Here is a 26,977-nt window from a genome sequence, read left to right on the forward strand (position 1 = left end):
CATAACACACCATTATCGGTCCTTCGGTTTGGGGGTAAAACGGTAACAGACAGACAGTCACACCTCACATTTATAACAAATAACAATGTTCGCTACGGTTTTTTTTTATGAAATAAGGGGGCAAACGAGCAAACAGGTCACCTGATGGAAAGAAACTTCCGTCGCCCATGGACACTCGCAGCATCAGAAGAGCTGCAGGTGCGTTGCCGGCATTTTAAGAGGGAATAGGGTAGGGTAGGGAATAGGAGAGCTACCCTCTCCTATTCCCTATTATGAAGGGAAAAGGATAGGGGATTGGGCGTACTCATTTTGCTGTATAAACAAATACAAAGAAGAAAAGGTACCAAATTCTTAATAGAGATATTATTGTTTTTCTTGATACAATTTCCTAAATAACTTTGTTTGCTAAAACTATTTTATATGTCAGAGTCAAGTGAAGCTATTATATAATATCTACACAAAAAAACAAAAACAGCATGTGTTATTTGTTTGTATCGAATAATTTTCTCGTATGGTAGAAGTGGGTAGTTAACACATTTGAAAATGTTAGTTTTTTTTTATTGTTACTTACCCACTTCGTCGTTTCACGTCTTCAAATTTGAAAACGTTTCCTATTAATCGATACTAGAAATAAAAAAAGAATTGAGCTGCATAAATATTGCACTAAGAAGTTTTTTATTTATTTATTTAAATAGGAATATTATGAATAGGAATATTTTTTAAATCTAGACTCCATTTACATCAGGAATTTATAACCTTAATTTCCTGTGGGCGGGATTCCAGGATATTAAATGGTATTTAAAGATGAAATTCCAGAGAAAATAAACTGAAAAATTGTTCTTACGAAACATTAAATGGCATGCATGCCACGTTTTATGTCTCTTAGGGTATAATTTGAAATGAGACCAAGTCAAGTTAAAATAACCGGCCAAGTGCGAGTTGGACTCGCCCATGAAGGGTTCCGCAGCAGCAATAAGGTTTATTTTTATGAAATTGAGAGGTTTTTGATTTATTTTCAAATTCCAGTTGATTTAATGAAAGTTAAATTAAGGTTTACCATTTATGACGTATAAAAAACCTACTGGCTAGATCTCGTTCGAACCAATTTTCGTTGGTAGTTTTTGTAGTAATGTACATCATTTATTTTTTTTAGACTTATCGTGAAGAAGTTTACTTTAGAAGTTAGAGGGGGGACACACATTTTACCACTTAGGAAGAGTGTCTTTCACAAACTGTTCAGGTTAGAAAAAAATTATATTAGAAACCTCAATATGATTTTTGAAGACCAATCCATAGATACCCCACACGCATAGGTTAGATGAAAAATTTTTTTTTTGTTTTAGTTGTATCTAGGGGACTCCTAAAATTTTTAATAATTTTTCCATTTTTGAATCAAAATCTTGAAGCGGTTTACAGACCACATCTACTTACCAAGTTTAGCTCTTATAGTTTCGGAAAAAATGTGGCTGTGACATACGGACGTACAGACAGACAGACAGACATGACGAATCTGTAAGGGTTCCGTTTTTTGCCATTTGGCTACGGAACCCTAAAAATTCATAAAGTTGTTATGCATTGTAAAATAATTGAATAATTTACAATACATATTTTGTATTGTAAATTACCAGACTTCCTCAAAGTCATGTAATTACTTGATTTTGAAGTGGTCTGGCAAAGGTGAGCAACTATCAATAAGTGTCCGGATGTGAGAGACGAGATCCTAGAGTTATCCCGAAGGAAATAAGAATAAAAAATGAGTTTTATTCTTTATCCAAGGTAAGGTAGACCTTCGATAAGTACTTCCATAGTTTCTGCTCGTTTTTACCTCTATGCAGGTAAACTTTCAGCTTTTATAAAATAATGAAAGTCTGGCTGTCACTGGCTCTTGGGCTAGTTTAGGCTCTCGAGCACTGACCTCTATAATACACTGGACAGGCGATCGCTATCAATAAAATGATCCTATTTGAAAGTCGCCATATTGGCGCTGATAAGTGCTGATAAGAAACGGAAGACGTCGCTGCAAGCCCTACCAACACTGACCTCTATAATACACTGGATAGGCGATCGCTATCAATAAAATATTCCTATTTGAAAGTCGCCATATTGGCGCTGATTGCTATGTGAAAGCAGTAGTGAGTGTACTTGGAACTACTATTTTGCAAATGGCGGTTGTCATTTTCTATATAAATTAGTTCACAGTACGCTCACCGCGGCGCGTCAAAGCGGCATAAGAAATAGCTGTCAGTTTGTACGGCATAGCCTGTCCAGTGTATTATAGAGGTCAGTGCTCTCAAGTCTCAAGTATATTCCCAAGCGTATTTTAAGGCAAAACAACATTTGCAGAATCTGCTAGTTAATAAACTTTAATTAATTAATATAATTAATGTACGTTGAAAGTAACATTAAAGTATAAAGTATTTACCGTCTTGAATATTGGCTAAGTCAACAACTTTGGGAACCGTCCACGTAATGACTAAAGCCAGTACTTAGAGTGTCGCAACTCGCAAAGAATTATTATTTAAAGGGAGATTTTCAGGGAAAATTTTAATGATTACCGAGAAATTTGCAATACGTTATTAAGTCTGGGTTAGCTTGGCTACTGGTAATTATATTTCTTTTAGGTATTATTATTTTTTTATTTTTTATTTTTATGAAATAAGGGGCAAACGAGCAAACGGGTCACCTGATGGAAAGCAACTTCCGTCGCCCATGGACACTCGCAGCATCAGAAGAGCTGCATGTGCGTAGCCGGTTTTTAAGAGGGAATAGGGTAATAGGGGAGGGTAGGGATGGGAAGGAAAGGGAATAGGGGAGGGTAGGAAAGGGAATAGGGTAGGGGATTGGGCCTCCGGTAAACTCACTCACTCGGCGAAACACAGCGCAAGCGCTGTTTCACGCCGGTTTTCTGTGAGAACGTGGTATTTATACGGTCGAGCCGGCCCATTCGTGCCAAAGCATGGCTCTCCCACGTATTTTTCAATTATGCAAAGAATAAATTAATTAATAGATAATAATATATATTTAAGACAGATTAACCAAACCATTAATAGTTTGGTTAGTCTGTCATGGTTTGGTTAGTCTTATGCTAAGTACTCACATGCGGTTTTGCTCGATAGTTTTACTCCAAATCGAGCAATAACCACCGTGTGGACCGCAAAACTGACAGCTCGAAGGCTCGCTGTGAGCCGCTCGCCGGTACGATGGAATTAAATATGTCAAATATGTCATTTCCTTCGATTTGGAGTAAAACTATCGAGCAAAACCGTATGTGAGTACTTAGCATTAGATCATAAAAAATTGACGGCAATTATACAATTAATTAAGCCAAAACTTACAAACTGCTAACGAAATCCGCTGTTAGCCATACATTTTCGCCTTCAGTAAAAAAAGAAGGGGGGTATTATGTCCTCCTTTCGTTTTGTGATTTTACAAGTCCAGATAGGCTATAGCCTATCTGAACTTGTGCGGTGTGCCTATCTAGACTGTGCCATAATAATATTATACTGTGACTGTGTATATTATTATGTCGCAGCCAACTGGTTTAAATAGCCGTTCAATCAAACAGCTAGCCTGAACTAGCTAACTGAACACTTCCATTCAATCGTTTAGCTGACTTGTTGTCTGCAACGTTCAACACTACAGCTAGATGACGCTTAGCCAACTGGTTAAATGGCAAATTAACTAAGGTGACCATTAGTTTAATATGTAATTTGAGAGAATAGGAAAACTTTGATTTATTATTTATAGAGTCGCAATAAATGCCTCGGTGATGCATTTCATAATTCGTAATTTCTTCTCTAAAATGTATTTAAATTTTGATTTACTCACATCACTCGTATGTGCTCCCATAATTTCTGTATCATTAATAATACTTGTAATGTGCACTACTTTCTTTCCGAAAAAAATCCTGAAACAACGACAATTAACACCGGCTAGTTGACGTTATATTGTAAATAAAACGCACCGCAGCGCAGTGGCGAGCGCTGAACAAATTAAATTAGTCGGCGGTTTTTAAAATCAGCTGTAGTGTTGAACGTTTTGAGCGACTCAAATATTCAATCAAAAAGCTAGCCGTGTGATTGAATGGTGTTGTTCAGTTAAAGGGCTATTTTAACCACTTGGCTGCGACATACATACTAGGGTGGAGCGATAATGTATGAAGAAATTTTTTTTTAATTTTTTTTAATGGCATAACAATAGAAAGTTGCTTTTTGATGAGAAAATTTTGCATACAAAATATAGTTTACTTGTCTTGATGTTATGAGGTGCCCCAACCCAATTGAAAATTCGAAAAATACGATTTTTTTAAAAACATTGGTTTAGTTTTGACCAATAGTATTTTTCTATATTTGCTGTTTCTTGTAAAAAAAACTACATTGTAATACGTTAAATAAGAGCCCGATGCCTTTCGACTGTTGACGTTCGACTCGTCTAATGTCAATTCTATACATTTTGATCGACGATTCTATAAAGAATCGATAAAGAAAAGGTCTTGACTACAGGCTCTGGTTAGTGGTATTAATGTTTTTATCGAGAAAATTTAAATATTTATGATATATTATCAAGGAATGATCATCAGAAAAACGGTGAAAGTTTGGTATTAAATTGTTTTTTTATTTCACAATTAGGCATTTCAAACAAAAAACTACTTTAATTGTTTGTTAATTACTTCTTCCATAAAACGAATAACATTTCCTTTGAAAACTATATTCACAACTGTACCATCACAGCCACCTTTTCTGCCATCAAAATAAATTCTGCGTATACTTTTATATTTGCGATCTGCATCGTGTGTGATCTGTTTTTTATTATTTCTCATCGCATTTTTAACGATCAATGACAGCACTAGAATCCTTTGATATAATAATACCAACAATCAACATCTTTTAACACAGATAAAGAAGCAGATAAAGCTATAATAGCAGCTGCTCTGTCAGAGTCTCAGGTACGTTCGCATACGAGAGCTAATGATGGAAAATTGAATTTTTTTTTCAAGGTAGCTGAGCAGCTACTTATTTTGGCGATTGATTAGCTTGTAGAAGCTACAAGAAGAAGCTACAATCGCTGGAACTCGTTCTTTCGGTTGTTAAGTGCAAAGAATCATGCAAAGAACGAGAACAAGACGTCTAGTTAGGATCCATTATCTCTTTGTTACGAAGTCATTCTTAGTCTTGTATTTTTATTTTCTTCATATTTTTTGTCACATTTAAATCTACACGGCCTATCATCATTTTTCTTGCAGTTCTTTAATCAAGTAAATAATATACTTCTTTTTTGGGAAGCGACGCTTTTCGCCAGATATGAAAAATTTCCGTAGCCAGTCTTTGGGATACATCATGAACTGTCGGCTCTTTTGTTGTTTTGTCCAGCTTTGATTCATATCAATTAATAATTATGTAATTTTTATAACAGAAATACGAGTCGTTAGTTGAAAAATTGGTAACTTCTCCGATAAACCAACAACGGGATAACATGTCTCTTTTCGTGATTTGACGACATATTGTGACTGTAATAAAGAGAAATACTAGGTATAAATTATATCGAAAATAGTATTTTATCAACAATAAGTGAACAGGAACTTAAAAATATTACTTACAGGAGTTTACTTTCTTGTGAGCAGTGCTTAAAATCACTGTTTCTCACAAGCAGAGTTACAATAATAGCGCGCACTTTATGGCGTTCAGACAACAATTGAAAAGTGCAATGAAATCACCTCTCCTGCCTCAATCTCCTCATCTATCTGAGCAATATTCAACCTTAAACAGTTACGAACGTAATGGAATACTCAGAATATAATTCAGCGTTAATTTTGCAATATTTGAAGTTGATGGTTTTTGACAAAGTTTTTCGAATTTCTCTAAAGTTCATGACGTTGGGGGCACTTTTAAATTTATTATGATCTAAATAAAAATTTGTACGTGTATTTGTGAACAGTAACAACACCTTTTTATAGGTATGCCGAAACAAATATAAAAACAAAAAACATTTTTCGCTCCACCCTAATATATAGATACTGTGTATACTGTCTATCTACTGTTAAAAACTACTGTTTTTACACTGTTATGAGGATACTTTTTGTACGGCATTTTCAATATTTTTTTTTACGTCCGTGATAATTACTGTATTAATTATTTTATTTACTTAATAATTTCTGTACACAAAAACTGTTTACAGTGAAAGACTTAGTAAACTAGAAATACATTTACTATTATTATAATTAAACACAATGATATAATACCAATTGTATTAAGTATAAACAATATTATTATTATACACGATGATGCCCTTACTTCACATCCATTCGTCCATAATATTGAGCTTAATTATCTTTATTTATGAGTTTATACCGGCTTACTTATAAAATATACAAGAGATAATACGCAACCTTCACTCGTTTTTCATAGGATAACTAGATGTCCCGCGCGGCTTCGCCCGCGTAAATTAGAAATTTTACAGAATCCGTAGGTACATTTTCCCATAAAAAATATTTCCCCCGTTTTTCCCACATTTTCCTGAGTTTCTTCTGTCGTATTAGTCTTAGAGTAATAATATAATATAACCTTCTCGATAAATGATGAGTCTACTCGATAAATGATCTATCTAACACTGAGATAAGTTTTTAAATCGGACCTGTAGTTTCTGAGATTGACGCGTTCAAGCAAACATACTCTTCAGGTTTATAATATTAGGTAGATATAGATTTTTTTTAATTATCGCTTGACAAACTCGAGTCTCGATCTAAAAGACTATGAAATGGTATAATATGGTAGTGATGATGATGATGATGATGATGAAGAATGTAATTTGCATAGTAGCATATGCTTTCTGTTCTTAAAACAACGCCGAAACTCCCAAACTTGTATCTATAAAGAATCAGGAATTCTCTCAGCACCTTCCGAACCACGGTATACCAGGTATATCTCGGTGCAAAATCTTACTTGTTGGTAGCATATGCTTAGAATACTTCTCACGAAACCGAAGTCACCATATGTTTCCCTATAAGTTTTGAGGAGTTCCCTCGATTACTTATGGATCCTTCATCAGATCACCACTTTTCTGAATATAATACCAAATTGGGATGATACCCTATATACCAAAAGAAAAATTTTGAAAATCGGTTAACAAACGGCGGAGTAATCGTTGAATATAAGAAAACGAACATAACACCTCCCCCATTTTGAAAGTCGGTTAAAATTGTAGCCTATGTGTTATTTATTTAATATTTTAATCAGCACATGAATTGAATAACAAAATTTTTTTCAAATTAATCGTAGCACCATCTGTCAGCACGAACTAAAATTGAAATAGAATAATATTGAATGCGATGATAGCGCCGTCCGCCGGATCTAATGTAAAACATTCCAAAATCAACAACTCCTTATAAATAAGAAATTAATTGAAAAAACATTTTCCAGTAGACCAAACTGTAAATCTAAACCATTCTCGAATCTCCACGAACACACACAAAAAATTTCATCAAAATTGGTCCAGTCGTTTAGGAGGAGTTCAGTCACATACACACGCACACAAGAAATATATATATTAAGATGTGTGTTGAAGACAATACACAAACCTACACAAACAAAATTATATCATGTTATCACTAGCTGTTTGACCGAGCTTTGCTCGGTATCCGATGAAAATGACATTTTATAGAAATGATTCCTAGCTAGATCGATTTATCGCCCCCGAAACCCTCTATATACTAAATTTCATGAAAATCGTTGGAGCCGATTCCGAGATTCCATATTTAAAGGGAAAAGAAACACTAATTATTATGAATATTTAAAGATAAAAGCTTTTAATATTTGAACGCTGTTGAGCATTTCTATAGCATCCCACAACAAAATTACGGATTGAGTTATGAATGCAGCCATGTGCTTTAGATCATTAAGAACAAGACTGCATTCATAACTCAACAAATTATTTTTTTCTGGGTGGGCAAAAATGCTTAACAGCGACTATTTAAGAACCAATTTTGCAGCCTTTTGCGGACAAACGTAACGTGACACGTAATTTAAATTATATATCAAAACATTTGCAACCATTGGGATACGCCGTTTTGGCGTATTATCGCGGCTGCCGCATTTGAAAATATATTGTGTCTGCGATACCCACGATCGAGATATTAAACTTTGAATATTTCAGATCTGTCTCTTCGGAAGTCTTGCGAACGCCCTGAATGTGGCAGTACTCACCCGGCGCGACCTCGCCGCGGCGCCCATCAACAGGCTGCTGAAGTGGCTGGCGGTGGCCGACATCTTCGTCATGATGGAGTACGTGCCGTTTGCTGTTTACAAGTATATGGTAAGTTAAATACTTTTTTTATAGTTTGAGTCGTCTATGGCTCTTTTACGAGTACACTGTATAGTGTATATGGCACTTTAATTTTGCTGCCCCTATGTACGAACTCTGCCGCAATCCTAGGACGCTGCTGCCCAAAGGCCATAGCGGCATGGCCTATACTGCCTATAGATAAATCCAGAGCGTACAAAGGTTTATAGTTCACATCTTAATGTACTTTAAGTGCATCACGCCTCAGGATTTTTTTTTAAATTATATATTTTAGCATAATATCAGTAAATTAAATAGCTACCGTTACCTGTTCAGAAGATTTTTTTATGTATTTTAAGGTATTTTACAATAAAAATGATTTAAAAGGAACCTGGTTTATATATATTATGTCAAGTATAAATTATCAATGTTGCGCCAATGCCGTTCCAATCCTAGTCTATTTAATTTTATTTGGAAAACTCACAGATACAAGCAATAACATTAACTATTTAAATAAGAATTTTAAATGCCTATAACGAATTTCCACTTATGAAAACTAAAGAGTAAAGATACTGCATTAATATCTTTCATCAGACAACCAGAGAGTCTCGAAATCTCTAAAAATATTAAAAAATATGTTTCAGAATTTACCTCGAAAACAGCTTAGCTTCAAATTGTGTTTACTCTAAGCGCTGTAAATTCATCAAGGAATTTCAAGAGGTACCGAAAATAGACTTCGCTGACTTAATATTCTGGTCTTAACGTCTCGAATGTACAAAATACTTCATGGAATTATGTAAATCTGGACAATTTCAGAATCAACCCTTAAATATTACGTGGCCCAGTTACAAAAGATATTCGAAATATGATGACAGGATATTTCGGCTACCGAATTTTTAGGTTTCGTTGACGTGAAACATCCATTCAGAATTATAAGTAGGCTTTTGAATTTGAAAGGAAAGCAATAAAGTGTTTTGATCCCACGTCAAAGACCAAGGCATTTTTGACTTGTAAATTATCTTGACTTACTGAGATTTTAAAGTGACGCTGCGTTAAAGTAAAAAAGCGTGTTGGATATGTTTTAGATTGCTTGTTTTCTATGAGAGGCCGGCCCGGCTTCTCATAGAAAACAAGCAAAGGAACAGCAAAATATGGAAGGGGCGTAAGCGACAAAATGGTTTTTGTCCCGTAATTTAAAAACCATAAATACATTTCATATAAGCTATGAGCAAATTAAAGTGTATGCTTGAACCAATCTATGTTCAAATTTTGGAAGCTTACATCACTCTCCTCTGTTGGCAAAATAGGAATCCCCTTTTTTATAGAGGTCTTTTTGATTGATCATTTTGTATTATAAAAGTTGTGCTATGGGTATTATACTGACAATGAACTTTTAATTTCTTAGCTTTAGTCATTGCTGAGAAAAATCGATATCGCTACAGTCAAAGTATCAAAGCGTCGCCTTAACCAGGTTGTTGATTGGTTGATGTTTATCTTACTGCCCTGATACCAGAAAAGACCGCTACGTGCAAAACGCAACTTTTGGTAATTGACAAAAATAGCGGGAAAACAGATTTCTTGAAAAGTATTATGATTAGTTAAGATTTAATTATTGATTAAAATAAGTGACGTTACGTAGAATATTTTCATGTTCTCCTTTTCTATTTAATATGTTTGTAAGGTAATTTAAAATACATATTTCTGGTTTAGCTTAGCCCATAAATAACTTTTTCATTCACGCTGCTAGGTTAAAACGCAGTTACCTCGATGGTAACTGCCATTTAGCGTATGATTTTTGTCTTTAAATTTTGATATATCTATTTTTTACATGAATCATACGAAAAAATGCCGCTATGTCGCCTAACTGCTTTATAGATTATTACGTAACTGAGAAGAAACAGATTCATCAATCTAAAAACGCCATTATGTGACGTCAACGGCATTTTTGATTAGTTTAATCAAAATTGGTTTAAAAGTTATCAGTATAATACTAAAAAAGAAAGCAGTTAAATGCACTACCCACTTAATAACTGTATTTTAACTAAGTATTCCACTTCAAATAATTCTAGTCATTAGCTGAAAAGACCATTAGATCAAAAATGCAACAGCAAAAAAAATTAAATTTGAGCAGAAATAAAACCATAATATCAAAACAAATTGTTTATTTGTGAAAGAAACTTAAATGCTTAATTTATTATTTGGTAATAAATTGTAAACGACGTTACGTAAACATCATAACAATCAATAGAATTCTTACTGACTTCAGTCCTAATAATTTCTAGTACAGTACCATAACTAAACATATGAAAATTATAAAAAAGTAACTTAAAAAATATTACACATCTAAAATAAAATATAATTATCAAATATTTATCAAAAACTTAATTGTAAAGAGATCAAAAACATTACTTCTATGAGAGATCAAAAAGTAGATATATTAAAACCTAATCATTAATCAGTCTCTTCGTTATTTATATTATTAGTTGGTATTCTTTTCCAGAATGTAAGTTTATGAGAAGGCATAAGTTTGGTTAACTTGGTTAAAATATTCAATTTTCTTGTTTCTGATATTCCTCTCGCACTTTCTCTAGGAGTCAGCACCTCGGGAACAGATCCATTTTTTTATCCAAACAAACTTCAGTATAATCGCCGTCAAAATCCGATTTGTAAAACATATTGTAGCTTTTTCGTTCAAAACTAACTTGAACGATATTTTTCATGTACACTCTTGGTGTTGAAGTTTGAATTCTTCGATTAGAAGTATAGTCAGATATATCGATAAAATCTCCTAATTGCATCTCTTTCACAGCTACCTTTCCAGAATTTGCTTTTTCGACACAATCAACAAAATCTTGAAAGTCATAGAGTTTGCCTGACTTCTTCATGGAGAGTTCTACTTGGTGATGAAAATGATCACAGCTCATATACGTATGCCCTTTTTCGAAATAATTCAATATTATTTTGTTAGCGCTTATTTCATCCGAGTTAATGAGATGAACCAAAAAGAAATAGAGGAGCCAATTTTTATTTTGTGCCGAATAATTGTCAAGCCACAAATCAAAATATTTGGTATCACGATATTTATTGAAAAAAGCTTTAAACGCACTGATGATATCATTCTGCTTCCTTCCAGCTATAGCTTCGTGCCATACAACCGCTAAGGGTTTCTCATCATTGGATTTCCCTAGTGGTGCAAATGTTTGGTTGTAAGCTACTAAGCGCTGACAAAATATGACTTCTTTAAAAGTGTCTAGTCTCGGCAACATAATTATATTCTCAAGATCTGTACTGAAATATAAGTGCGATTCATTTTTGCTGTTCTTATGTTTACTGTATAACATCCTAGCTTTTTTTTTGCTCGCATTTTGTGGTTTAAATAATCATTGCAGACTTGGCAATCAGTAGGTAAATTATCTTTGTCATGACATTCGCTGTCAGAATGAATACGGTGAGCTTCGCAGATCTCACACTCTTCATTGCCAAGTCTAGCAAACGATATGTTTAAAGACCTTAAATGTTTTCTATATAAATAGTAAGACATCTGTTGATTAGGATTTTTCTCTAAAAAATTTTCGTGCATCATTTTTACGTTTATATCACTTGGCAGGTATCTTCTCAATGGAGCATGCTCCCTCCTGTAGTGTGAAACTGTTGGATGAAAGTATTCTATGTGTCGTGTTATATTATCTCGGTCAAATAGTATGATTTTCTTATGCTTTCCTCTATTGTCCTGTATTTCTTCGCTTTCCCCCCCGCTCTCCTCTAAATCAACTTAAATAGCGGTCTTTTTGTTTAGTTTTTTAATTAAACCGCGTTTATAAAATGCCATCATGCAAATATTTAAATAATATCCTAAGTTAAATGACGGTCATAGTTTTGTAGTATAGTTTTTTATTTTGATTTATTAATATTCTACTACGCTTAAAAACAGTTTAGATATCATAACGTGGTTCTAGTGTATGACGATAATTTAGCCGTTTTATTGCTTATAATGGAAATGGTTCTGGGCAAAAATTTGCTACGTATTAAGGTCGTTATAGTTAAATAACGGTTTTTATACTTATCATGACCATTTCACGGCATTCTTCTGTAGTAGTTCCCCAACCATGTTTTCAATTCTTACTAACATAAACATCAGTTAAGATATTATAACATGTTTATAGCTTAACAATTTAGTTTAGCGGCTTTTTATCTTATGGCCATCTCTAAAAACTGAAAAAAGGGGTCTTATAGCGGCAACTTATCTCAGAAACTAATAAACTTAAAAATATAAGTCAAATAGAACCAGAAAGCTGACAATCTGCTTAGTTTACACATAAAAAAATAAAAATAACGTATTTTTCACGTAGCGGTCTTTTCTGGTATCAGGGCAGCTTAGCTAATCTGCTAGTGAATAAACAAATTCCAGTAAAAAAAACGTTTGTCCGTGAAGTCGGTTTATTGACGATCTACCTGACGATAGTTCTAACGTGACAACTTCATAAGAAAATACTGATGGAATGGTTTCATTTTTCAAAGGAAAATGTTAATTTTATTTGTTTGATAGATACTGGATCACCTCAGAGCGAGGTAACGCCGCATGAGTCATGTTTTTTCGTGCGTGCAGCCAGCTCCATCGAATTATAAGGGCCAACCGACACGTACCACAACCACAAGACCACCAACCACCATACCATACCACGTAGTCGGGCGTATATTTGGTATTGTAAATAAATTGGACTATTCACACGTAACACATTTTGCAGTCGTAGTCGACCACTAATTGTGTGATACCGACCACATCGCAACCACGGCCGACCACATCTCAATCACAACGTTGCGTCGATGCAATGACAGTGCGCGCACACCGCCTGCGCTCTTCCCCCTTCCGTTTCATTGACTTTCGTACGTAACCACATCGCGCCACCTCAACCACTGGCGACAACGCAACCACGTCGGCATTTTGTCGGTACCACAACGCAACTACAAAAAGCTGCAGCGACACCATTCACACGTAACCACTGCTCGACGCCATTTTGTCGTTGCGATGTGGTGTGGTTGTGGTACGTGGGGTTGGCCCTTAGACGTTGTCACGTCAAAAACCTCAGAACCTCAGACTCTTTATAACGAGAGTATAATTAGCACCGTAACCGTAGGTGTAGACCGCATTTTCAAATGTAATATGACATAATATTTTTACATAATAATATTTAGATTTAATAAAAACAAAAAAATATATTTAATGTTACTGCGATAATAATTATTTATTTTATTCGTAGACTAAATCACAGTGATATCGATTATTCGTCCATAATGTTTGAGTGGTCTCGTATCTTATCACCGGACATGATAGCGAAACATTCTGCAATAACTGTGATCATCATCAGCTGATTCTAATAACCTAATTAAAGCTAGTCCACCAGAGCTCTGTAAGTTTTAGTCATTTCTCCCTTTGAGAACGTTAACGACAGTTAACGTCCTCAAAGGGAAAAACAAGTAGCTAAAACGCACGGAGCTGCCGCACATAAATGTGCCGCATAATATGCCGTATTAAAGTGACGCCGCGTTAAAGTAAAAAACCGTGTTTAATATGTTTTAGATTGCTTGTTTTCTATAAGAGGCCGGCTCGGCCTCTCATAGAAAACAAGCAATGGAACAACAAAAATGGAAAGGGCGTAGCGACAACATGGTTTGTCTCATAATTTAAAAACAATAAATACATTTAAGCAATGGGCAAATTAAAGTGTAGGCTTGAACCAATTTATGTACTTTTGGAAGCTTAAATCACTCTCCTCTGTTGGCAAAATAGGAATCCCTTTTTTAGGGTTCCGTTGCCAAATGGCAAAAAACGGAACCTTCATAAATTCGTCATGTCTGTCTGTCTGTCTGTCTGTCCATCCGTATGTCACAGAAACTTTTCTCCGAAACTATAAGAGCTATACTGTTGAAACTTGGTAAGTAGATGTAGTCTGTAAACCGCATTAAGATTTTGATACAAAAATGGAAAAAATATTAAAAATTTTAGGGGACCCCATAGGTACAACTGAAACAAAAAAAATTTTTCAACCAAACCTATGCGTGTGGAGTATCTATGGATAGGTCTTCAAAAATTATATTGAGGTTTCTAATATCATTTTTTTCTAACCTGAATAGTTTGCGAGAGAGACTCTTCCAAAGTGGTAAAAAGTGCGCCCCCCTCCTCTAACTTCTAAAGTAGGGGCACGATAATTAAAAAAAAATATATGATGTACATTACTATAAAAACTACCAACGAAAATTGGTTTGAACGAGATCTAGCAAGTAGTTTTTTTTTTTTTTATAGATGATAAATGGTACACCATAATTTAACTTTCATTAAATCAACTGAAATATAGAAATAAATCAGAAACCTTTTAATTTCTTAGAAACAAACCTTATTGCTGCTGCGGAACCCTTCATGGGCGAGTCCAAATCGCACTTGGCCGGTTTTTATTTACAGAGGTCTTTTTGATTCATTATTCTGTGCTATAAAAGTTGACCAATCGTGTTATGCTATAGATAATTAAAATTATCTATAGCATAACACGACAATGAACTATAATTTCTTAATGGCTTTAGTCATTCCTGAGAAAAATCGATATCGCTACAGCCAAATTATCAAGGCGTCGCCTTAACAGTTTTCGCGGTATTTATTTTGCGCACAGAAATCATATTTTGGATAACATCTAATTAGTAATTAAAGTCTTAATTAAAAAGTCATTTTAACATTCCATTAAAAACTAATTTTATTAGTCTAACTGTTTCTGACACGACGAGAACAGTTATGGCCGCGATAACTGTGAGCAGTTAAAACTACTTAAAATTAAAAAGTTTAGACGTTTCTTTAGTAATCAGTGCCGAATTTATATTTTTATGAGTGTAGGCTAGTTTATTTTGACTTCTGTGGCTCAGTGGTGAGCGCGTTGGTAGCTCAAGCCGGGGTCGCGGGTTCGAATCCCGCCGACGGAACAAAAAGTTTTCAAAGTTCCTGGGTCATGGATGTGTATTAAATATGTGTATCATATAATAAAAATCTTAAATATATGTATAGTATAAAAGTATTAAATATATTTCCGTTGTCTGGTACCTGTAACACAAGCCCTTCAGGTACTTACCACGGGGCCAGACTGACGTGGTGTGAAGCGTCCATAGATATTATATTATTTTCGCCGCCCTATGCCGCGGCCTATACGGCCTCTTATAAATCCGGGGTAGTTACATCACGCTACGTTAAACAGTGTATTTGGAAAATCAACGAACGAATAGGTGTCATAAGAGTCTAATTTTACCATAAACGCACGAAAAATACGGAAGTTCAGTCCGTATTAGGCGCAGCGCAGACGACAGACTATACGTGACGCACTTTTTAGTCCATGGAAATAGAACCTATGCAATTATAATATGCAGTAACGCACACGACGCGCAGCGCAGACGTGTGCGTTACTGCATATAATTGCATTTATGTTCTATTTCCACGGACTAAAAAGTGCATCACGTATAGTCTGTCGTCTGCGCTGCGCCTTAGTAGCATTTTGGTTTATGACGGACGGATGGATGTTTGAACGTGGTTTAAACAGAATAAAGACAGTTGCTGTCTTATAAATATTTTAAATGTAAAAAAAGTATATGTATGAATAAGAAATTAATTCCTCATAGTATCCACCGCAAACCAATCCGTATGTGTCACCCGTATGACTAACTTTGTTCTAGATCCTCCCCGGCCAACGCGAGATGCCGTACCGCTGGGCGGCGTACCTGCTGTTCCACATGCACTTCGCCCAGGTCTTCCACACAGCATCCATCTGTCTGACCCTGTCCCTTGCAATCTGGAGATATATCGCTATCAAGTGAGTATTTACAAGTGCAATTTAACCTTCCTGCCAAATTTTTTTAGGGCTTAGGTATCATTAGGAGAGTCCATTTAACCAAAAAATAGGGTGTTATTTTTTTTCACAATAACATATTTTATCCCACTTAAAATCATTGCAGAACGGTCACTTCACGGCGGTGAGTAGAGCGGGGGTAACGCGGGTCGGGGCGCGGGAGGCCCAGCCGCGGCACGCGCCGGCGAAGCGTAGTGTCCATTAATTCTGGTGCCTTTAAGGAAAACTTTCGGAAGCTATTTCTCAACATGTTTTAGTAAAATACGTGTATTTTTATTTTTAACAAGGATCAATATATCGAAATTTGGCCGGAAGGTTTAAATGCACTCTGTATACAAGCGTAGAGCGCTTTTCCTGTCATGCGTGTCATTGCCCGAGCGCGGATGGTCCGCATGAAAGTTGCACGCATCCTATCATTTCTAAAGGTTTTACCTGCCATGCGGGAAACACGTGCGTGGTCATTGGTGCGTGGAGCATGTTGTCACCCGCATGCGGACCAAATCCAAGCGCGGGCACAGAATACATATTAGTTTGCGAGGGTGACAATACGCATAAGAGAAAAATTAATTAGCAGTGATGGAAGAAATTAAGGATATTATAACTCTAAGATATTATTAAAGCAAAGCTAAAAGTTTTCATCTTTTATTTTGACGTTGATATAAACAAAATTGCATCTAGTAAATACAAAAATAGTATTTTACAACATCAAACTCATAACGTATTTTAGTGTTTGTATAAAGTCGCGCTTTTGTCGCTATATTTCGGTGTATCATACATTAACATAATGTGGTTTTCCGGCCTTTAATTTTTATGTTTTTATACGTAACACGTTTTAATAAAATACTTTATGATCTCGGTGAAACATTGTGTTTTATGAACCTTGAAAATTCTACTCTTTAGAGTTTATTATTATGACTGTTGGCTTGAGAGTTTACTGCATTAATTTAAATAAATCTGTATTAAAATCGAAGCAGATATTTTTATTTTGTTATTTTAAAGTGAAAATTTTTTTAACGGCGTTATGAACTTTATGAAATAAATAAAAATTTAATCCCCCTCGAGAATCTGATTGAAAATTTGTAAGGAAAGTGGAAAAGAAGTAGTATGAAAGAATTTATTTTTGAGGCTTCTTATTGTAATAGCTTATTGTAAAGTATTAAGCTTTATCAAACGCCAACGTCAACTTTATACTTCCTAAGTAAAATAATAATAGCATTTATAATAATAGCAGCATAGCATACCTAAATCATTTTATCGGGCTATGTTCAGCATTGAACATATTGTGAACTAGATCGCGATCATCTCATTCCTACTCTACATAACCTACTCTAAATAATAATATGCTGAACTGCATATTTTGTACATATGTGTGTTCAAGTACATAGTTGTGATCTCCTCGATTGGTGGATATAGCCCATAATGTTAATACACCTAGCAGAATGTCACTATCAGTAACACTGCGTGGTAAAAAGAGATGTGTGATACATGACAGCAGCACTCTTTTTTTGACGTCCAGTCGGCACGTACCGCACGTTGACAATTTAATCTCATAGAATTCATGTTCAATCATGATTGTGTAAGTGTATACGTACACATATTTTTACACACAGATGAAACCAATTTCGGTTTCGTTTGACAGCTCGAGATTGTTGCTCTATTCCGCTAGGTATATTAACTGTATGATATAGCCCAACTAAAATGACGTCTATCATTTCCCTATGAATAAAGTTTAAAACCCCATTGTATATTCTTACAGATATTCGGACAGGAGTCACGTGTTGTGTACAGAGAGGCGATGCAGTACCGCTATACTGAGCAGTTTCTTCATACCGCCCGTACTCTGTATACCTACGTACTTGGTGAGTCAATTCTTATTAATATTAAACAGGGTGAAACAAAATAAAGTGATAAACACTTTAGGTTACGTATGTACCGTGAACGTAGGAACGCTATAAGAGCAACTTTTTTTTTTAGGGTTCCGTACCCAAAGGGTAAAAACGGGACCCTGTTACTAAGACTTCGTTGTCTGTCCATCTGTCCGTCCGTCCGTCCGTCTGTGCGTCTCCAGGCTGTATCTCAAGAACCGCTAAAGCTAGACTACGGAAGTTTTCACAGATTATGTATATCGCTTGCCGCTATAATAACAAATACTAAAAACAAAATAAAATTAATATTTAAGGGGGGCTCCCATACAACAAACGTGTTTTTTTTTTTGTTTTTTTGCTCGTTATCAATAATGGAAACAGGTAGGTACTTGAAATTTTCAAAAATGCCTTAATTATTATATCTGTACTTTAATAATTAAAAACACTTTAATAATTAGAATGAAATAAAAATTTAACCCCCTCCCAAACAAAAAACAACACAATTTTTGGCCTATTTTGCTCTTTAACGGTACGGAACCCTTCGTGCGCGAGTCCGACTCGCACATGGCCGATTATTTATTAAACGCTTGGGTACACCTTTACATATTTAAAGGGACACATGGACATACCCTAAAGTATTATTATTTTGTTTTATTACACTGTGTAGAAAATAAATTAATCCATCTTCTATATTAAAAAAATGAATTTCACGTTTTGCTAGTCTTGCTAATACTCGAAGAATGGCTGAACCGATTTGGCTAATTTTAGTCTTTAAATGTTTATGGAAGTCTAGCGAAGGTTTATCATTTAGTTTTAGGAGGGAAATGATACGATGTTTACCGGATCATCTTCTCATCATTATCATCAGTTTCTCGATAATGATGATTATTACTAAAGAATCAACTTTTGACCATAATAAAAATTATAAGTACCTCTTTGGGTGACCTTAGCACTCGAAATTTAACATAATATAATTTGAAATTGGCCAGACAATGTTATACAGACGAAGATATAACCTCCTCCTCGGTTAAAAAAGTAATGATTTCTCATTAATTATGTCTGTATGAGGATGTTTTCACTTTTCACAGAAGTTTGAAGGCCTGGCGTATAATTTAGAGTTGTACATTTTAATGTGGAAATTCGTTTATATAATTTTAAAACACAGCGCAAGCGCTGTTTCACGCCGGTTTTCTGTGAGAACGTGTTATTTCTCCGGTCGAGCCGGTCCATTCGTACCGAAGCATGGCTCTCCCACGTCCAAATATTTTTATGAAATAAGGGGGCAAACGAGCAAACGGGTCACCTGATGGAAAGCAACATCCGTCGCCCATGGACACTCGCAGCATCAGAAGAGCTGCAGGTGCGTTGCCGGCCTTTTAAGAGCGAATAGGGTAATAGGGGAGGGTAGGGATGGGAAGGGAAGTCCTCCCACGTAAATTATGCTGTGAGCATGAAAAATACAGATTGTTTACTGCAACTTGGGTATATTAATTATTGTTGTTGGCTCTATGTAAATCCTAAGCATTTAAGTTTTGGTCTATTTTGAGGTAAGAGTAAAATAACTGAAATACTATGTTAGGAATTTCGGCTATTCCTCACTGAAATATCCAGGTACAAAATATAGCGGCTATTATGCAATACACTTTTCCGGCACTTCAATATTTCTATACCAAGTCTTACCTAAACGGTTTAGGGGTGAGGACGTAGAGGTAACATTAAGACAGACACACTATAACATCCATACTAATATTATAAATGCAAAAGCGTGTCTGTCTGTTACCTCTTCACGCCCAAGCCTCTGAACCGATCTTGCTGTTTGATATGGAAATACTTTGAGTCCCGGGGAACGACCTAGTATACTTTTTACCCCGGAAAAATGTTACCGGTTCCCGCAGAGTTTGGCGGAGCTGGGGGCGTCAATTTTTTTATTTAATACAAATAATAATAACATCTATGGACTCTTCACACCACGTCAGTCTGGCCCCGTGCTAAGTACCTGAAAGACTTGCGTTACGGGTACCAGACAACGGAAATATGTTTAACACTTTTATACTATACTTATATTAAAGATTTTCATTATATGATACACATATTTAACACACATCCATGACCCAGGAACTTTGAAAACTTTTTGTTCCGTCGGCGAGATTCGAACCCGCGACCCCCGGCTTGAGCTACCAACAGCCCAATCAACTGAGCTACAGAGGTCGTCAAGATAACGGCTGCAATTTTGTTGCGCAGAAATTCATTTGTAGTACATTTTTCTACGTCCTTTCTCGGGACTCAAAGTATCTCTATATCCCTCAAAATTTGCTCATCGGTTTGGGCGTGAAGAGGTAACAGACAGACAGACACACTTTCGCATTATAATATTAGTATGGATAGTAACTTGGATATAGATATTAGATAGCAATATGTATGGATATAATAGCTACAAAGCTATGAATAGTAAGCGCCTCGGCCATGTTTCGAGTAATCTAAATAATCCCGCGTAGCGCTTCGTAGCGCGTAGCTCGTAGAGGCGCTACGAGCTACGAAGGCTACGAACAAAACACTATACACTACACGTATATTGCAAATTGATAGTATGTTTGTTCGTCCAACCGTATATTCTTTTTTTTATGAAAAAAAGGGGCAAACGAACAAACGGATCACCTGATGAAAAGCACCACCAGGCAAACCACGCCCATGGACACTCGCAGCATCAAAAGAGCTGCAGGTGCGTTGCCGGCCTTTTAAGGGGGAATAGGGTAATAGAGGAGGGTAGGGATGGGAAGGGAAGGGAATAGGGGAGGGTAGGGTAGGGGATTGGGCCTCCGGTGAACTCACTCACTCGGCGGAACACAGCGCAAGAGCTGTTTCACGCCGATTTTCTGTGAGAACGTGGTATTTCTCCGGTCGAGCCGGCCCATTCATGCCGAAGCATGGCTCTCCCACGTATAGATAGTATTCTATATGTATATTATATCCATCCGTATATTTAATGTGTTTACACTATCTGTGTGTCACGCTGGAACGAATTATCTTATTTGGATGAGGTATTTTAGATTTTTTATTGAAGAAGTAACAGACGACAATTTTTTTTTAAATAATAATATATATGTACGCTTCACACCACGTCAGTCTGGCCCCGTGGTAAGTACCTGAAGGACTTGTGTTATGGGTACCAGACAACGGAAATATATTTAATACTTTTATACTCTGTGACCTCTGTGGCTCAGTGGTGAGCGCGTCGGTAGCTCAAGCCGGGGGTCGCGGGTTCGAATCCCGCCGACGGAACAAAAAGTTTTCAATGTTCCCGGGTCTGGATGTGTATTAACCCTTCAGTAAGTGCCAAAATCTTTGCAAAAATGTAGGGTACGTGGTTTGCAAAAAAAAAATGGCGCTCGGCCTACCCTCTTTGTACATATAATGTAATAACCTTACATCTAATCCATATTTTATGTTTGTGTGAAAAATATTATAATATATGTTAAATTTTCTATCTATCAAGCCATCATAATATAGTATTTAGTCAGATGTGATATTTGTCTCATCACTGTAAACTTTGAAATCTATGTTTCTAACTATTTCGCAACAAATATATTAATACATTATTATAATCTCAATAACACAGAGCTATACAAACTGTTTATGTAAACAATTCTTTGAAACAACTTAACTTGTTATCAATAAACAGATAAGAGATAAGAGTAATAAAAACCGGTTTTGGTATTATACACAAGCAAACTTCGTCCTTAGTGCAATACAAATAAAGTTCAAAATGGCCGCGGCCGGCAAAAAGCCGTTATAAATAGGTAATTTTTATCTTGATTATTTTACTAAAACGATACTATTATATACTATTACTAGGATCTAAATCGTTTTGTACACGATAATATACGCTTTTAACGTCAATTATTTACAAAAATATTAAACAAATCGCGTTCAAATCACATAAATAACAACCAAATTTTCTCGTGTAAACTAGAAGTTATTACGATGTAAGTATTTCTTTCAAATGATTATCTAAAACTATTTATAAATTATAATTAATAAATTAAACTATTTTACTACTTACATTCGTTAAATCCATCAATAATATCAAACAAACAACACAACATGGCAGAACACACACGAAAAATTCACGATTTTCAAATGACTGACAAATATTCGTCGACCACAGATTGTATAATATTTTGCATTCAGAATGTGGCAAATTTATCGTAGATCATAACTAACCAAACTTCTTCATACAAAAGTAGTCTCTAAGTCAACGAAATACGTAATTCAATCGAACGAAAGAGCGCGGCCACATCCGGCCGCTTGGGTGTAGACGGAATGGCTGCAGTATAATCTGTGGCGGCCGGATCCGGCCGCTTGGGGATTAAAAGGTTAAATATGTGTATGATATAATAAAAATCTTAAATATATGTTTAGTATAAAAGTATTAAATATATTTCCGTTGTCTGGTACCTGTAACACAAGTCCTTTAGGTACTTAGCACGGGGCCAGACTGACGTGGTGTGAAGCGTCCATAGATATTATATTATTATTATTATTATACTATACATAATATATTTAAGATTTTTATTTTATCACGATACACATATTTAATACACATCCATCCACACAGGAACTTTGAAAACTTTTTGTTCCGTCGGCGGGATTTGAACCCGCGACCCCCGGCTTGTGTTACCAACAGCCCACCAACTGAGCCACAGAGGTTATATTTTAAAGAGATTTTTATTATATATTAAAGAGATTTTTATTATATATTAAAGAGATTTTTATGTTATATAATTATTGATTAGTACGCTCCTAAAACTGTCGAAGACATGCTTTAATAAAACCGTGATTAAAAATAAACTGTAGTCAGTAGTCACACTGGAGACCGGTATAAAGTAAAGACGTTTTGTGACGTGGGAAAGCCATGCTTTGGCACAAATGGGCCGGCTCGACCGGAGAAATACCATGGGCTCACAGAAAACCGGCGTGAAACAGCGCTTGCGCTGTGTTTCGCCGAGCGAGTGAGTTTACCGGAGGCCCAATCACCTACCTGTTCCCTTCCCTACCCTCCTATATTACCCTATTCCCTCTTAAAAGGCCGGCAACGCACCTGCAGCTCTTCTGATGCTGCGAGTGTCCATGGGCGACGGAAGTTGCTTTCCATCAGGTGACCCGTTTGCTCGTTTACCCCCTTTATTTCATAAAAAAAGTAAGTTTTTATTAGTTACGCACATTCTATTATGATTGTACTATTACCGTGTTAACTAGTCGTAAAATTGTTTTAGTGGTGAATGCACCGGTCATTCTTATTTTAGCGTCCACGTCACGTGTTATTAGGCGGGTCCACACCAAGCGAGCCGCCGCGGCCGAGGCCCGCTGCGCGTGGCAAGCGAGCAGCCGCGGCCGAGGCATGCTCGCCGAGGGCGAGGCGGACGAGCGTACACAGCAAGGTTGCCTCGCTCGAACAGCCCGAGCCGCTCAGTTGAGCACAAAGACACGATGGTACCAAAACATGTGACGTCCACACTGCGCGCGGCAAACAACTGAGGCGCCTTTGAGCATTTCAAAAAACCGACACCGCTCGGCTCGGACGCGCGCGCGCGCTCGCCCGAGCGCGAGAATGCGCCCGCCTCGGCCGAACAACGTCCACACCAAGCGAGCGTACGGCGCATGCCGCGCGAGGCGGGCCGCGGCCGAGGCGGCTCGCTTGGTGTGGACCCGCCTATTCTAATATTTACTACGATTCACCGCCCGCGCGCCCGTCAGTCTGGCCCATTGAAAGCTTTTATCCTCTCGGCGGGATTCGAACTCGCCACTTACGATTTGAGCATCGAAGTACCAACTTACTGAGCCACAGAGTTCACCGAACGATAAAACAACAAGCATAATGCTTTTATATTATTCCAGCGCAAATAGACAAAGATTTTACCTTTCAACGTTTGTTAGCTATTACTCTAACGTTTGTGATATTGTTTCAGGTTTTCGACGTCCACACAGCGATAGTTTGGGAACAGAACCGTCCCATTGTTCTGTACCACGTCGACTCTGATGACGAGGGCCACTTATACCAGATCAACTTCTGGGTGCACGCGGTGGTGATAAAACTACTGCCCTGCTGCATTCTCACTCTCATAAGCCTCTGGCTGATAAAGGAAGTATACAGCGCGAACGAGCACCAAAAGAAGATAAGAGTATACAACGCCTGCCCGATCAACGATAAAGCGCAAAAGAGGAAGTGCAAGGGAGACAAAAGAACGAATAGAACGACGAAGATGCTCGTTGCGGTTCTCCTTCTCTTTCTAGTGACGGAACTCCCGCAGGGGATTCTGGGCCTTATGAGCGGGCTCCTAGGGCGATGTTTCTTCAAACGCTGCTACAATCTGTTCGGGGAGATAATGGACGCTCTCGCTCTGATGAACGGCGCGATCAACTTCGTGCTGTACTGCTGCATGTCGCGTCAGTTTCGCCTGACGTTCCGCCATCTTCTGTGGCGCGCCAAGATACAAAGATGGCCGCCGCCGCAGCCCTCGCACTCGGACGGACTTCATACGTATGTAAATCTTCCATCTCTTTCTGTATTATTTTACCATTATTTACAACCATTTTAAGTAAGTAATACTTAAAATGGTTGTAAATAATAGTAAAATATTACAAATATACGGAAAAAGTGAGAAATAAACAAAGTATCATCTATAGTAATAAAATTCACTTGTTAATAATGTTATCGGATTTTACAATATATTTGCGTACAATAAAGTGCAAAAAATAGCGTCAGCTATAAACTGAGCATATTAACGGTCCTTGGCAACGTTTAATATTGGCATTTGATCAGGTTTAAAAATGAACAATACCTAAATAGTTTACTATCGCACCGAATTGAACAAAACCCAATAAAATTGTCGACGTCGGTAGAATGAAATTGTGCTTAGGTTCTGAAACAAAACCCAGCATACTGGCCAGTTGCCAGTGTTAAAGACGTCATGTAGGCATGCCATATTGTAGGTACTGGCAGAGAAGACAGAATTATAGAGTATGTCGACTTAGAACTGATGTTTAAATTTTTAAATTTGACGTATTATGACGAAAATCGTTACTAACGGGTTGTTAACTTGTTACCTACGAATTTAAAACTATGACATATTCGATGGACGTGTTCCTCTTTGGTCGTATTGTTGTTTGTGTTTTGGCACATGCGATTAAAATTGTCAGAATCCAATTTTGAAATCTTTATTTTAAATATTTAAAAATAAATTATATCAGCCAGCGCGAGGCACATTCCGTTCATAATCCTAGTGAAACCCGACGAATTTGACAGATATTGAAACCTGTCCGTCTCTTTGCAGTCGAACTACTGGTCGTTATGTCTATTGTGGTACTGGCGTGCGACTGGTGAGACAAGTGTGACGTAATATGACGACATCTTAACAAAGTCATATACGTCAATGCACTAGCGTATATTTCAGACTTAATGAGGGTTTTTTAATATTCCATTTGCGACTATGCCGCTATGTAGTCTTAGGGTCTATCGTGTCAAATAGAGATATTATCGTGACACATGTCAGCTGTATTGTTACATGTGACAGCAGTTTGACACGATTAACCGTAAGGCTACATAGCGGCACCTGGTGGCAAATGGAATAACAAAAACGCTCATTAACAGTATGACGTCGATTCTACGTCATGAACATTTCGAGTACACTGGGTAACATTTCGGAACCTACCCTGTATGAATGCAACTTGGCAGCTCTCCAGGAAACGATATTGTTATGTTTAGAGGTATTATCATAATTTGCTAATATGTATGAGATCGGTCATAACGCCGTCACACGTTATCTCATACATTTCCACCCGAATGTGAGAGATGGGTATAATAAAACGTTTTATCGTGATGAAAAAGCACATTTAAATCATCTAAATTACGCTTATCCTACTCCTATATTACTTTTATTTCGATTGTCGCAAAAGGAGGAACTTTTCGATTTCATAAGTAAACGTAAACGACAAAAATTTAAATGAAATTCCTCTTTATGACCTAGGCCATAGATTTCGTTTTGGTTTACGCCACTATAAAGCAGCGGGGGTGTTGGTCACTAGACCAAATAATATGTCGGTACTCGATAGAAAATGAAACCTATAGTCACGCCTCTAGTCCACCGACGCTGCGAACTGCGAATTATCTGCGAAAGAGGAATAGAGTGAGATGCAATATAACGCATTGTCGCGTGGCTTAAATTGTTTCGCAGTTCGCAGTGTCGCGTCGGTGGCGTTAGGGCCGCGCTACACCGGATATGACGCTGAAAGTGCTCGCCTCGCCGCTGCCATTCCGGTGTAGGGCGGCCCTTAGATGTCAGTGGTATACAATTTCTTGAATGTAATATCTACTCTAATCACCCTTATTTAATAGCTAATTAATAATTATGAATAATGAATACCAAGTATTAAGAAGCACAAAAAGGATTAAAAGCAAAAACCTAATGAGGACTAAATCTCTTCCCTTTTGTCCCCGACTAATGAATACAAAAGAAATTTTGGATTCCCAAGGGTACTATAAAATAGTAGAACATTGTACAAAATGCTAAGAGTAATTAAATGAAATCTGACTAAGAATTTTATTTTAAAAGATTCAAAGATTAATAAAGTCCACGAGTAATCTATGAGTTTATTGAAGTGGTCCTTTAGAGTTGTGCACTTTTATGGTACGGGTAAAAATATAACTTGGGTTAGGACATGTAACCTAATCGGACTAATGTCGGTAGAAAATCTATACTAATATTATAAAGCGGAAGAGTTTGTTACTTTGTTTGTTTGTTTGAACGCGCTAATCTCAGGAACTACTGGTCCGATTTGAAAAATTCTTTCATTGTTAGATAGTCCATTTATCGAGGAAGGCTATAGGCTAGATTTTATCACGTTAAGACTAATAAGAGCGAAGAAATAGAGGAAAATGTGGAAAAAACGGGGGGAAATTAT

General features: G+C 36.7%; 1 protein-coding gene across 1 annotated transcript in view; it reads left to right on the forward strand.

The window, feature by feature from the left end:
* LOC121737092 (G-protein coupled receptor dmsr-1-like) overlaps nucleotides 1–26,977 on the forward strand; it is a 43,237-nt gene that overhangs the window by 14,716 nt on the left and 1,544 nt on the right. Inside the window, exons 2-5 of the mRNA XM_042128639.1 lie at nucleotides 8,149–8,307; nucleotides 15,982–16,118; nucleotides 17,911–18,013; nucleotides 23,986–24,557. Of these exons, the coding sequence (XP_041984573.1) occupies nucleotides 8,149–8,307; nucleotides 15,982–16,118; nucleotides 17,911–18,013; nucleotides 23,986–24,557 (971 nt within the window). The remainder of the gene's footprint in view (nucleotides 1–8,148; nucleotides 8,308–15,981; nucleotides 16,119–17,910; nucleotides 18,014–23,985; nucleotides 24,558–26,977) is intronic.

Source organism: Aricia agestis, chromosome 20 (assembly GCF_905147365.1).
Source record: "Aricia agestis chromosome 20, ilAriAges1.1, whole genome shotgun sequence".
NCBI classification, from domain to species: domain Eukaryota; kingdom Metazoa; phylum Arthropoda; class Insecta; order Lepidoptera; family Lycaenidae; genus Aricia; species Aricia agestis.